The sequence below is a fragment of the Syngnathus floridae genome, chromosome 1, assembly GCF_059516105.1.
Source record: "Syngnathus floridae isolate MCC-2025c chromosome 1, RoL_Sflo_1.0, whole genome shotgun sequence".
NCBI lineage: Eukaryota > Metazoa > Chordata > Actinopteri > Syngnathiformes > Syngnathidae > Syngnathus > Syngnathus floridae.
Genome location: NC_142413.1, coordinates 12561225 through 12573852, shown reverse-complemented (window position 1 = coordinate 12573852; position 12628 = coordinate 12561225). Strand labels below are relative to the sequence as shown.

Here is a 12628-nt window from a genome sequence, read left to right as displayed (position 1 = left end):
AGCAATTTAAGACATTTATTTTCATTTAATGGCCCCAAACCTAACACGACATGTTTTTTTCTCTCTCTCCAGATTAACTGTATAATAATAACATGTCTAAACTGGGTCATAACACTGATATCCGAGATTTTAAACAATACAAGATATGGGCTCAGTGAGTTATAAAAGTCATTAATATGAGATTTGAAAATCCAGTGCATAGTGTGTGTGTGTTAATGTCAGAGTTATTTGAGGTTCAAGTGTCATTGTGTCATCCCAAGGACTATAACTGCTGTCCTGGTGTTGCTTCTTCTTCATGTTAACTTGTAATAAACACATAGTACATTCCTCTGCTCCCAAGTGGTGGATTAATAGCAAAGCCCAGACCATAGTTTAGGATTTACAGCAGGACTAATCTGCCGAGTTATGCATTTGCCACTTCAAGGACCAAACAGTCGATACTTTACTTTTGAAATCCAGGTTCTCTCATACCTTATCCTTGTTTATCTTTTCTTCATCTTGTCAAAACTCACTCTCTGATACTTTAGTGTCTTTCCCATTCCTCGTCAAAGTGTGCGTGTCTCTTGGGAGAGCGTTTTCCGGGTCCTGTGTCTCTGAGTCGCTACGGGGAATACTCCCGGGTCGAGAGCCGGATCCTTTGTTCCCCAAGGTCAAACTTTTTTGAAAACTCTCAGAAGTGAAGTAGTAGACCACAGGGTCTAGGCAGCAATTGAGACTGGCCAGACACAGAGTGATAGGGTACAAAGTTCGTGCAAAACGCTCCACAGAGCAGTTAGCTAAAGCTTGGGTCCTCACCAGAGCATACAGAAAGAGAATAGAGTTATATGGGACAAAGCAGAAGATAAAGATCCCGAGATGGACCAGAATCATCCTCAAGACGCGTCTCTTGCTGTCACAGCCATGGCCAACCGTCACTGGACGACGTAGTGTTCTTAGAACCAGCGAGGAACAAACCAAGTTGGCCAGGAGGGGAAGTAGGAATCCCACAATCTAGAAAGACAAGAAGCATGTGAGTGGTTTTTCTTTGTTTGTAGTTTAGTTTTTGGAAGGTGCATAAAGGGCAGGAATAAGTCTTCACACTTAGAAACATAGAACTAAAATTGTGGACTGTAAGCCAAAAAAAATAAAAATGTTTACCATTCTCGGGAAAGAGACCACGGTTTTGTTTCACGCGACTCTCCAGCCCGGTCATATATTAGGGTTCTATCTAGACCATAACTGTGTAAAAATCTGCAGTAAACGTGTGTGGTTTACAGGCTGTAGGAATATATATGTATCTTCACCCTTGTTCTCTATGTTCTTTACATTTTACGGCCACATTGATGTGTTGTTGAAATATCTATGACAGTGGATGATACACCCATACAGCTCTGAAACAAAAAAGTCACATTACAACAGAACCTCGCAAATAGAAAATGTGAACATCCACAAAGGAATTGAATTCAGTTTGCTAATAATATCTGGGCCAAATTGTTTCCGTCAAGTCACAAAACTTGTGTTGAGTTCAAACCATCATCATGCATATTTTCAGCATACTACAAAACCTCAGTTAAGCAAGGAATAACATGCATGTGTATTAAAAGTCCGGGCCACCAATTTGCTAAATATTGGAAAGTACAACTGAAATGTTCTTATTAGGACCCTTCCTTCAAATGAACACCTCCTCTAAGCTAGTAAAATGCCCCCTCAAAATGCATATTAATCTATTATTGATCCAAACATCAATGTTCACATATTAAATTGATTGTGTGTGAACACAGGCACTGTGGATGCCCCACCCCCACCCAATAGTGTCAGGGTGTTTTTAAAATATATATAGCCATGGCTGTCATATTACTAATAAAAGATTATTCCATGCAGTTACATTACAACAAAAACACTACAGCCTATTATTACTTTTAAATAGTTATAGTAACAAAGTTGAAAACACAACAACACATTTATACATGCTATCCCAAAATTTTGTTTTTATCATATTAGGTTATTTTTAGGATACCGCCCAACCCGACAATAGAATGGTTTAGATCATGCGTTAGAATGGCCCAGACAAAGTCCAGACCTAAATTCCATTGAAGCATCTGTGGCAAGACTTAAGAATTTCTGTTCCCAGACGCTCCTCATCCAATGTGACTAAGCTTGAGTTTTTTGGGGAAAGAACGGGCAAAAACTTCAGTGTCTAGCTGTTTGTTTTTTTTTCAGGTTTTTGTCCCTAGATGTCTCTTTGTTTAAGAATTAAACAAATGTTGAAGGGCAAAGTATTGTAAGAGTCAAATATTATACATAGTACGTTTTTAAAGTGATTAAAAAAATAGGTTAATCTATTCTTAGAATTAATCGGCCGATTAATCTGAAATCGGTTTCATTTTCTGTCAAATATCAGCATTGGCCTCCAAAATTTCTTATCTGTTGTGCCCTACTGCAAATTCTTGATGCAGAAGGACTGAATACAAATGCACACAACATTTTTCAGATTTGAATTGGCCTAAAATTTTGAAAACCGTATTGTTCCCTTTCTAATTTACAAGTTGGTGCTAATTTGTCTAGGCGCGAAAAAAATCAAACGCACTGTATTCAACCATTAAGACGGCAAAAATGTGTTTGCTTTGAGAGCTCTACCTCAATAAAGATGGTGATTTTGGAAAGGTAGGTCCTCCACGTACTCTTGGAGAAGCCTTCAAAACAGGTTGTGGCTCTGTTTGTGCTGTTGATGGTAGAGAAGAAGGTGACTGATATCCCTCCTCCCACAATGGTCAGCCACACAGCTGCACACACCATTGCGGCGTTCTTGCGCGTGCGGATGGAGCGGGAGTGAAAAGGGTAGACGATTGCCAAAAAGCGGTCAACGCTGATGCAGGTGAGGAAGAGCATGCTGCCATAGATGTTAGTGATGAAGGCTGTTCCCGAAACCTTACACAGTCCGTCTCCAAATGGCCAGTGGCGGTTAACATTGTAGAAGACCTTAAATGGCAACGTAAAAACAAATACTAAATCAGATAATGCTAAATTAGTCATAAACATGGTCGTCTCATTCTGCATTTTCATGCGAAAGCAGAAGACAAAGAGCGCAGCACAGTTGGTGATGAGGCCCAAGACAAAGACCACACTGTAGACCACCGAATACAAGTTGTACTTGAAGGAGTCGTCAATGCCGCAGTCCTCCATCCCAGTCTCATTGAGCACCAAACTCGCCATGGTGAGGGTGGAGAAGGCTCCGAGGAACAAACTCACACCACAATATTGTCTCAAGGAGGAAAGGGCGATAATAAGTGCGGAGTCCAGGTGTCAGCGGGATATTCCCCAGTCAAGTTTTCTCCAAGCCATCATGGACACAATAATGGAGGTGCTCAGGATGCTCAGTTCTCCTGTGGAGAGAAGAGGAAGAAGTTGTCACCAAGAAGCATCTGACTTCTCACCACAAAGTAAACCTGAAGATGTCGTCCGAGCAGTTACCCGGCTACATTTGTGCCTGCTTTCTCTTTGTGCGTGTGCTTTCTTGTAACACATGCTATTCATATTAAGCTTCATCATCAGAATTGAGGAAGGGAAGCAGCTAAGAAAGGTCAAAGGTTAAACACACTCAAACTACTACTTCCACTCGTGCACACTCTGCTCAATCTAAATCCACTCACAACCATAAAAGTACACGCAGAGAGGCTTTAAGTTGAGCTTCAATTGGTTTTGAATTCCACAATAGAGGCTCAGACTACAACCATGTCTACCTATACTCGCTGGTAAGTCCGGATGTCCACCCTTGTCCCCCAACCCCTCAATAACTAGTAGTATATAGTTCCGGACTAAAAATTATTTCCATCATTCAGTTTGGAAATTTTGAAAATCACACATAACTTAATTTGATGGATCTAGTTTCAGTTAACTAAATTCATGCGGTTAAAATAAACCTATTACCCTAATTAAACACACTAATCTCACCACCAGCTAAACCGTAAAAACCATGATGCTGCTTCTGCCCCAACAACACAAAATCTCAGAATGAACAGTTGATGCTATCACCATCATTTAGTGACTCAGTTCAACCCAAAACAGAAGATTCATCTCACAATCCTACCTAACACCATCTCTTTGTGCTTTAGAAAGTAAACGCCACTTGCTGAACAAATCTGAAAGTTGCGGGCAGGCAGGCCAGGCTTTGAGAAACGATACAATCTGCTGCCTGATCCAATAGATTTCATTTAGATAATATTTTAAAAATATAGATTTGCTTCATTCTCCTGCTTTCAAGGAGGTGCTGTTTTAAGAGCTTTGCATCCATCCAATATCTGCAGATATCTCTAAGCCCAGCTCTATTAGATAAATGCCAATTTTAGACCATTAAGTAGGAGACAGAATAGAGGCCTATCTATCGTGTGTAGAAAACTCAAGTGAGTTTGGATGTGACTCACTGAACAGACGCCCCAAAGAAAACACCGAGCTTGCGCACTTAATTGGCAGTGCCTTGTGCCAGCTGCAGTGACATATTTACGGCGTTTTGACACTCCTTTCAGAAAGTTGATGTTCACAATGCCTACCCTGTACCCATCTGAACCAAACACACTCTCATAGAACCTACAGGCAAACACTAACATGTACCAGTCCTCACACAAACGCCAAGGAACCGTGGCAGCGGTGGTTTGATGGCCGCTACGCATGAGAGAGCTACAGATGGATAGCTCAGCATGCTGTGGCTTATGTTGGCCAAAAGATTACAGGCTCCATGTGTGTTTGGTTTCATGCACAGGGTCACGAACAGCTGCACTTGCAAGCAGAGCCCCTTGGACGGTAATGGTGACAGAAAGAGGCCTCTGGGATCTGCTGATCTCTAGAGCTTGAGTTCATCTTGTAAATCCAGCTGTTGCCTTCCCTCACTCTCATGGCTGGCTTGAACTGGCACACAATGATTAATTCAAGAATGTCTTCTTGGGGAACCACGACTTTGCAACAGTTATCACTGTGATCTACAGCTGCCGCTAAACGGCCACTATTTACCGTACATCATATTCCCCAACGCTTTACCGTAATTTTGGGATTATAAACTCCACCTCGATATAAACAGCACCAGCTAAAATTAGAGGAAAATTCAATTTTGTTCATACATAAACCGCACTGGACTATAAGCCACAGGTGTTTTAAATGAAATGTCCTCATTTCTATTACATGTATTACCAAAACAAATCCTTTTACAGTGTCATAAAAATTATGAAAAACCCATAGATAAGTCACAACAAACTATAAAACGCAGAGTTCAAAGCTTGTGCAAAAAGTAGAGACTTATAGTCCAGAAATTATGGTACATTGTTTTTTCTCTTTCTATTCTTAGTTTGATGTTTTGCTGCTATCCACTCGCTTCTGTAAAGTTAATTTCTTGATCATGAGACAATTAAAGGCTTGTTTTATTCAATTTGTTCTACTTATCCATATCCAATTAAATCAAGGGGAATCCAGGACTCCAACTTTAGCCTCATGTCAGACGGTAATATATCACCTTGCAGTTGATACATATAAAAAAAATAATTAAAGCTCAAATTAATTGAACACAACAAAAAAATTAGACTACTGTAGAGCAGAGCACTGAGTTTTACTACTTTTCCTGCTGGCGATTTTATTGTTAGGGTGACGTTTTCTTCTAAAATTATAGCTACCTCGCCAAACATTTTTCTTAACTTTTAAACTTGTGTGCTTTAAATGTGTATTGTTAACCATAATTTTTTCTCACAAAATTAAAAAAGTTATGGACGTACTATATGAGGTAACCAGTGACTAATGCCAATAGAGGACTGATGGGCAGGGATTTGGGAAGCACCCGTCATTGCGGCGCATTCTTGTAGTATTCCCAGTTTGTGTGTTTGGAGTATTAAGTAACCTGTGAGATATAGAAAATTTCAGTCCAAATCAAAAAGTCTTTTTGTCTGTGTCTCATGATGATGTGAGAGCAGTGTTAAAAAAATAACAATCAAGAGGTATCAATATAGGAGGACTGGAATTGCTTGAGATCTGTTAAAATAGGATCTAAATCCAATCAGGTTCTGCGTTTTAGCCAGAGGGAGTTTTTATGGGTAGGAGGAGCCAGAGTTCTTGTATTCAGTCACCGACAGTTATCAACGCTACTGATTTTAACAACAGCCTGGAGAGCTTGCTATGCAAACTCAGGAAAATCATGTCATTTTCTAAAGAATGGAATCATTAGGACATACACGACGACGAGGATTGAAAATACAATCAAATATTGCTTTGTGTCCCAAAACTTTAGCCTACGGTGGCTCATTCAGAGAGCGTTATTTGTTAGTTTTCATTTTTCACCAAAACAATGGTCCAGAATGCTTCAGTTTTTTCTGAAGGCAAAACCATTATGGAAAAAGATGATCATCACCCTGTTAAAAAATGGCGTAAATCATAGTTTACTATTTGATATATTGATATATATACTATTTGATATATATATATATATATATATATATATATATATATATATATATATATATATATATATATATATATATATATAAACCGTATTGGCCCGAATATAAGACGACCCTGATTATGAGACGACCCCCTTTATTTCAAGACTCAAGTTTGAAAAAAAAACTTTTTGAACACCAAATTAAATTTTTATACAGGAAATAATTACAGTACATCTGATACAAATGATTATAACAATATATTCGAGAGAAAAAGCATGTTATTTTGCCTCATTCAAATCATGCAAAAACTGTCTATCACATCTTAATATCTGAACATTTAAATATGTAAACTAAAGTGCAATCACATTTGTAAATGAATAGCTTCTGGTTTTTGAAATGTAAATAAACCAATCTACTGTGATAAACAACAAAATTGCAATAACTGCATTAACCATCAAAGTGAACTGTAACTGTAGTCTTGAAACAAATCTGAATAAGGAAAAACATTGCAATAAAATAATACAAACTGGTTTAAACTTGAGAGTAGCTGAGCTCTGTCATGTCAGAACATTACTCTGTAATTTCCCTATGTAGAAGCGTATAAAGGAATATCTTATCTTATGTCTGCTTCAAACCGTTTGTTGTTGGGTTAGGACAGTGGATCCACTTTTATCGAAAAGGAAATAAATTAAGAGCACATATTTTTGCATGTAATTTGTCCATATCTGAAATGGCATTTTTTCTTGTCAAAGATATAGTTAAGAAGTGTGTGTGCCCCCCCCAGTAGAACTGATGAAAGATTGCTGCCTGTTCCACTCCAGCATTTAAGTTGCCTGATATATAGAATTTAGAGCATGTCCATTGTGGAAGAATACTTGCATGATGTTATGAGATAGTGTGATGGATTGGCAAGCAGTCTCTTCCAGGCATTTGCCAACTTGCTTGTCTTCATTGGGATCGTAGGTGAGCTGCAGCCTCTCCCAATTGAGGCTGAGTTCACCTTAGTAAATCGCAAGTCACATATAAACAAAGAACCTTTCACACTCATTCATCTCAACTTACATATCTGTGCAAAGCAAATGAATGATGAATACATGGAACAGCTGCAACTGTAACAATGATTTTATAAAATGTTGGGATTTCCAGCTTCAATTTAGATAGCACCGATATATACTATATATGAACTTTATTCCTATAAATCCTCAGACAAATACTTCAGAGTGGCAAATAAATTACGAACCCATTCTTCATAGTTATTGTGGAGGGAAATAAAGTTAAAATGCTGTTTTTAAGTCGATTGTATTTTTTTCAAAGACTGAAGCAAATCGATCATCACGTGCTCCAGCAGCGACGCAACAATACTGGATGTCTGGAGTGTTAATATAAACCACACTCCCATTGATACGAGTACAAACACAATCGAGTGCAGACTCACTGTGATGAAGTGATGGTGACAGCTCTCCTCACTAGTAGCTGTGTAATGTGTCACAGCTGTCACAATTTAAACTCCATACTTCGGTCTTCTCGCTGCACTTGCCGAGTCTCCAACACTTGACGAGTTTGGACCTTCCGTGTGAAGTGAAATTCTTGTATTTGTCTGACACCTAGGCGAGCTTCTTTTCCAGGGATCTTTTCAGTCGTGCGTGTTTTCTGCTTGTGGCGTCTGCAGTGATTGCCTCGCTCGCTTGCTCGCCCCTGTTGCGCGTGCGCGTGCAAGCGTGCCCGTGAGAAGAGCCAAGCTTCCACGGCCACAGGAAGCCAGACAATAGCACCTCGGTCAGGCCGCAGGGGGGAGAAGGAGGAGGAAGCGTAGTGGGAGGGTTGGTGCTCCTTGCTAAGCTGTTTAAGTGCGCACAAACACTTTTATTGCCCACGACTGGCAGTGGTGTGAAATCAAAAAGCACAACGTACAGCCTTACTGTACTTCAATGTGTTGACTAGTTACAGTGGACTCATATACTTTGGTTCAGCACACACATGTAGTCACAGATATTTTTTTCCAAATATTTTGGGGAAAATGCTGATCACAGATTTTCACCCCAAAAAATCAGGGTTAAAGAAAACGTTCCTTCTCAAAGCACTGTAAATTATACATAGATCGTCACTATTTGTGGGCCTCCCCCATCTCTATTCCCTTGCCAACTTTTGCTGAAAAACAAACCAGTCCAAAAAATGGAAAAATCAAATTCGACGCCTGAAGCCTCAGAGTGAATCGAGGGTTTTCTGTTGCTGGTCCTTCCTTCTGGAATGATCTCTCCTTTTTAAAACTCAGTTGAAGACGCATATTTATTTTTTGGCTGTCGACCCAACATAAGACTGACTTTGTTGTTATTATTCTCTTGGTGTCTTTATACAAAATGTAGGTTTCTCCTACTGTATGTTAACTTGTGATTTAATTTACTATTTTCACGTTCTTTGTAGTGCGCCATATAAATGATTAAATATTATATAGTATTCTGTTGTGTTGTGTTGTGTTGTGTTGTGTTGTGTTGTATCTTATTGTATTGTATTGTATTGTATTGCATTGCATTGCATTGCATTGCATTGCATTGCATTGCATTGCATTGCATTGCATTGTATTTTATTCTATTCTGTTCTACTCTACTCTATTGTAACAACCCAATCCACGTCAAAATCGCCAGCTATATGGGTTGTAATGAACCGACCCAAACACAAATACTATATCTATGATGTCTCCAATTAGCTCCCAAGAAGATGAAGCATGCAAGCAAAACCATCCAGCGTTTGCCCTGTGGACTATGGACACCTGCAAACTTTTGGAAACATCATTTATGGGGCTCAGCTTAGCTGGAGGCATAAACATCTTGCAAGCTCACTTGAAAACGCCAATTAGCACATTTCAACATTTTTTTTACATAGGAATAAATGAGAAAAACAATTTTCTCTTGTAGTTAAAACTGTGACAGCACCTGGATACTAGTGTGAATGGAATGGGTGAAAACAATGAGAAAATGCCCATATGCCAGAGGGTATCAGCTCGTGGTGACCTTCGTTTTTGATTGGGGGAGGAAAAACACTATGAACGTTTCATTTTTGGGACGATAAAAAATGTCAATTATGAACTGTAGACTGAACAAGTTCATTTTAAAATTTGTGAGCTGAACTTTGAACTAGTTTGTGTGGAAAATGAACTTTCCCAACACTGCTGGTGTGTAACATGGGGTAAATCGTTACCCTGCCTCTGCTTTCTGTGGGTGGATTCATTCCATTGTGCTATTGTACAAGTAATCATATAAAATGCAGCATATTTTTCATTATCATTGAACTCGTGATTAGACATACAAGCAGAATAATGAATGTGGGTACATTTTGAGGGGGTTAGTTAATTAGGATGGGTTTTGTCAAAACATCACAATTTGTCATTGTGCATATTGTATAAATGTGTGTTTCCCTGTTTAAGAACATGCCATCCAACAACAACAACATTCAGTATTTGTTACCATGTTACCATTAGACTGTGTACTTTTTGGAAAATGCTCCAAATATTGTAGAAGCTGTAAAATGTCTTTTTCACGAATAGTACTGTTTTGTAATGATGATACTGATCAAACCTATGAAATCTCATTTTTCCACAATTTTCATGTCATTACTGACCTAAAACGTTATTTTTAGCCAGCTGATAGGGTGGTGCTGGACTGGGTCCCATTGTGTTAAGGCTGGCATTGGGCTGTTTGCGTGCATGTGTGTGCAAGTGTATGTATGTCTGTGTGGGTTGTGAGTATGAGTGTATGATAAAGAAAAAGGGACATTTAACTGAGGGGAAATGGTTTTGGGGGTAGTGTCTGGCCCAACTACAATAGCAGCAGGGAGGACAGGATATCCTGCTTACTGCATAAGCTGAAGTCACGCACACGTGCACACACATGAGCAGCACAGACTAATGGAGTACAATACACACCATCAGGTGTTTAACATCTCCATTGTTGGAGTTGCCTTTAGTGTGTGGTGAGTCATGCACCGTAATTAAAATATAATTGGTGATGTTTGATATCACAAACCAAAAGCTTTTGTTCCACTACCAGTTACACTAATTTGGAGCACACCTTATGACCTCACAACAACTGCAAATTCATACTGACACCACTACAAGTTGCTTCTCCTAGTAAGTAACAGGTAAATAGCAAAGGCTGCTGTGAATTTGCCAGCAAGTATGCAACAAATGATCGAGACCTCTTACGTAAATCAAGCCGTCTGTCTTTGATTTGTTGTCTTTTCTCAGGCATGTTGGTTTCTTGTTTGGCTAACAACCCCCTTTAAGTAAAATACATTTACAATTAACATTTTACAGATGCTTGTTTTAGACACATTTACCTCAGTAATAGTTTTAATGATCATTTATGCGTGATTCATTTAAATTGAATCATTAGTTTGGTATTTTTTTTTATTTTTGCAATATTTACACTCAGTGCATAATAGGCTTACAATAATATTAAATACAATGGCGGGTGGTGCATTTCACACTTAGGCCTTCAGTGATGTCCAACTTAGTCAATAAGTACCTTTCATTTTGCAAGCATTTATAACACCAGGACTGGAGAGTAGTTAGAAACACACTTAAGCACTACTAGGCATAGCATCACTCAAATGGGCTATTATTTGGCGCATTTTAAAAATCAACAATGGTATATCTGGACGTGCTGAGGGTCGAGAAGGGAGAGAAACAATATTTTTTCGTGGTCTTGAAATTGATTGCATATCTGTCAAAGAATGTTGTCCAGAATGTTGTTGTGGCATTGTTGGTGGTGTGTGCAGAGGTCGCCCTGGCCTCTGCACACGCTTGGCCCACCTGAGATGCTCAGCGTTTCTTCATAAATCTGACTGAATTTGCCCTTGGCGCACTCAGCTTCGTCACAAAACTCGTTCACCCTTGCCATGCAGAATTGTACATCCAGTGTTTTAGATTGTAGTCTTCCAAAGAGCAGCATTATCATTATGTTAACGATTTCTGGTTATGTTAGGCCAGCAGAGAAGGCTTTGCTGGCTCTTACGGCCCACCACTGATTAAATATAATTTTAAGAATAAAACCTCCAACAACACCAACAAGGTCATTATAGGTGATTCAGTTATCTTACAATTTCATAACTTCACATTTGTATTTGTAGCATGTCCCAAAACTGTTTGAGAAAAAAAAAAAAAGCAAAGCTATACATGCCTAAGTATAAGTACAAAAGTGTGTGCAGTATAACAGTATAACATGAAACATCCAAAGTCTGAAAAGTTAAATATTTGGGGTTGCTCATCATGAATGATGAAGATGTCAAACCTCAGGAGCCATAATGTGAAGCTGAAGTTAAAATATCACGATTGGACAAATGCAACACCTGCCGTGCACACAAATATTTTCCTCCTCTCTCTCTGTGTTTGGTAACGGTAACTAAGCTATTTTTCCCTAGCCAAGGCTTTGTGAGTCACACCAACTACAACAAAGACTCTATTACAGCACCCTGCCCAGTACCCTCCCTCAGTCTCCCCTTTTCTTCACCTCATGTGTCCTGCCCTGCTTTAATGCAATGATGAGTGTACTTCCTTTACTTTTCTGCCCTTGCCCACGTCCATCCTCTCATTCATGTGCTCCAGGAACCTTTAGCGGCAACCCCATCGTGCCATACATACCTCTGCCCTGACAACAGTTTCAAACAAAGGCAGCAAGGCGCTCCAACACAGGAGACTTGAGTTTTACAGGCTTTATGGACTAACTGACAAGACGTGATTTACTGATGCCTGAAAAGGGGTTGTCCAGCGTTTGTATGTGTTGGTCCACAACAAGCCCCTGTGAGCCCCTGTGATCTGTTATTCAACTCTGACCGCAATCCTCAAGGCTGTTGACTATGGATCAGTCTTGACAGAGGCCAGAGAGAGGGAGTCGCTTACCTCACATCACAGATAGATGAAGAATGCATGCATGCATGAGTGCAAATTATGGGACTAACAAGACTGACCTTGCCCTCATCAGCTGCAGACAATGACTTGGGGGAGAGTGGGGTGAGATGCCACCCTTAAAGGATATTTCACATATGTATGTCATTAATACCTTCATTATTTTTCATTTAAATTTAAATAATAATAAAAAATAACATCTGGCCAGGATGTTCATTAAACACGACTAGATTTCTATCACACGTGTGTTAACTTTGGACTGCGTGGACCGCACAATGATATATACACACACAGCAATGGCGACTGGAATGTGTCTCTTGTTATTCCTAAAAGA

General features: G+C 39.4%; 1 protein-coding gene across 1 annotated transcript; it reads right to left on the bottom strand.

The window, feature by feature from the left end:
* Position 1: 1 nt before the first annotated feature.
* lpar4 (lysophosphatidic acid receptor 4) lies at positions 2-8204 on the bottom strand. Its single transcript, XM_088374917.1, has 3 exons — positions 7831-8204; positions 2617-3362; positions 2-990 (listed from the first exon to the last, which is right to left on the bottom strand). Exons 2-3 carry the CDS (start codon positions 3190-3192, stop codon positions 502-504), a joined length of 1065 nt encoding a protein of 354 aa, XP_088231043.1. The 5' UTR covers positions 3193-3362; positions 7831-8204; the 3' UTR covers positions 2-501.
* Between the last annotated feature and the right edge of the window lie 4424 nt (positions 8205-12628).

Excerpts from the sequence above, each read along its gene's own strand:
- lpar4 (XM_088374917.1), bottom strand. The coding sequence starts at position 3,192 with ATGGCGAGTTTGGTGCTCAATGAGACTGGGATGGAGGACTGCGGCATT. Across the intron at positions 991-2,616 it reads AAATCACCATCTTTATTGAG|ATTGTGGGATTCCTACTTCC; the intron begins GTAGAGCTCTCA and ends TTGTCTTTCTAG.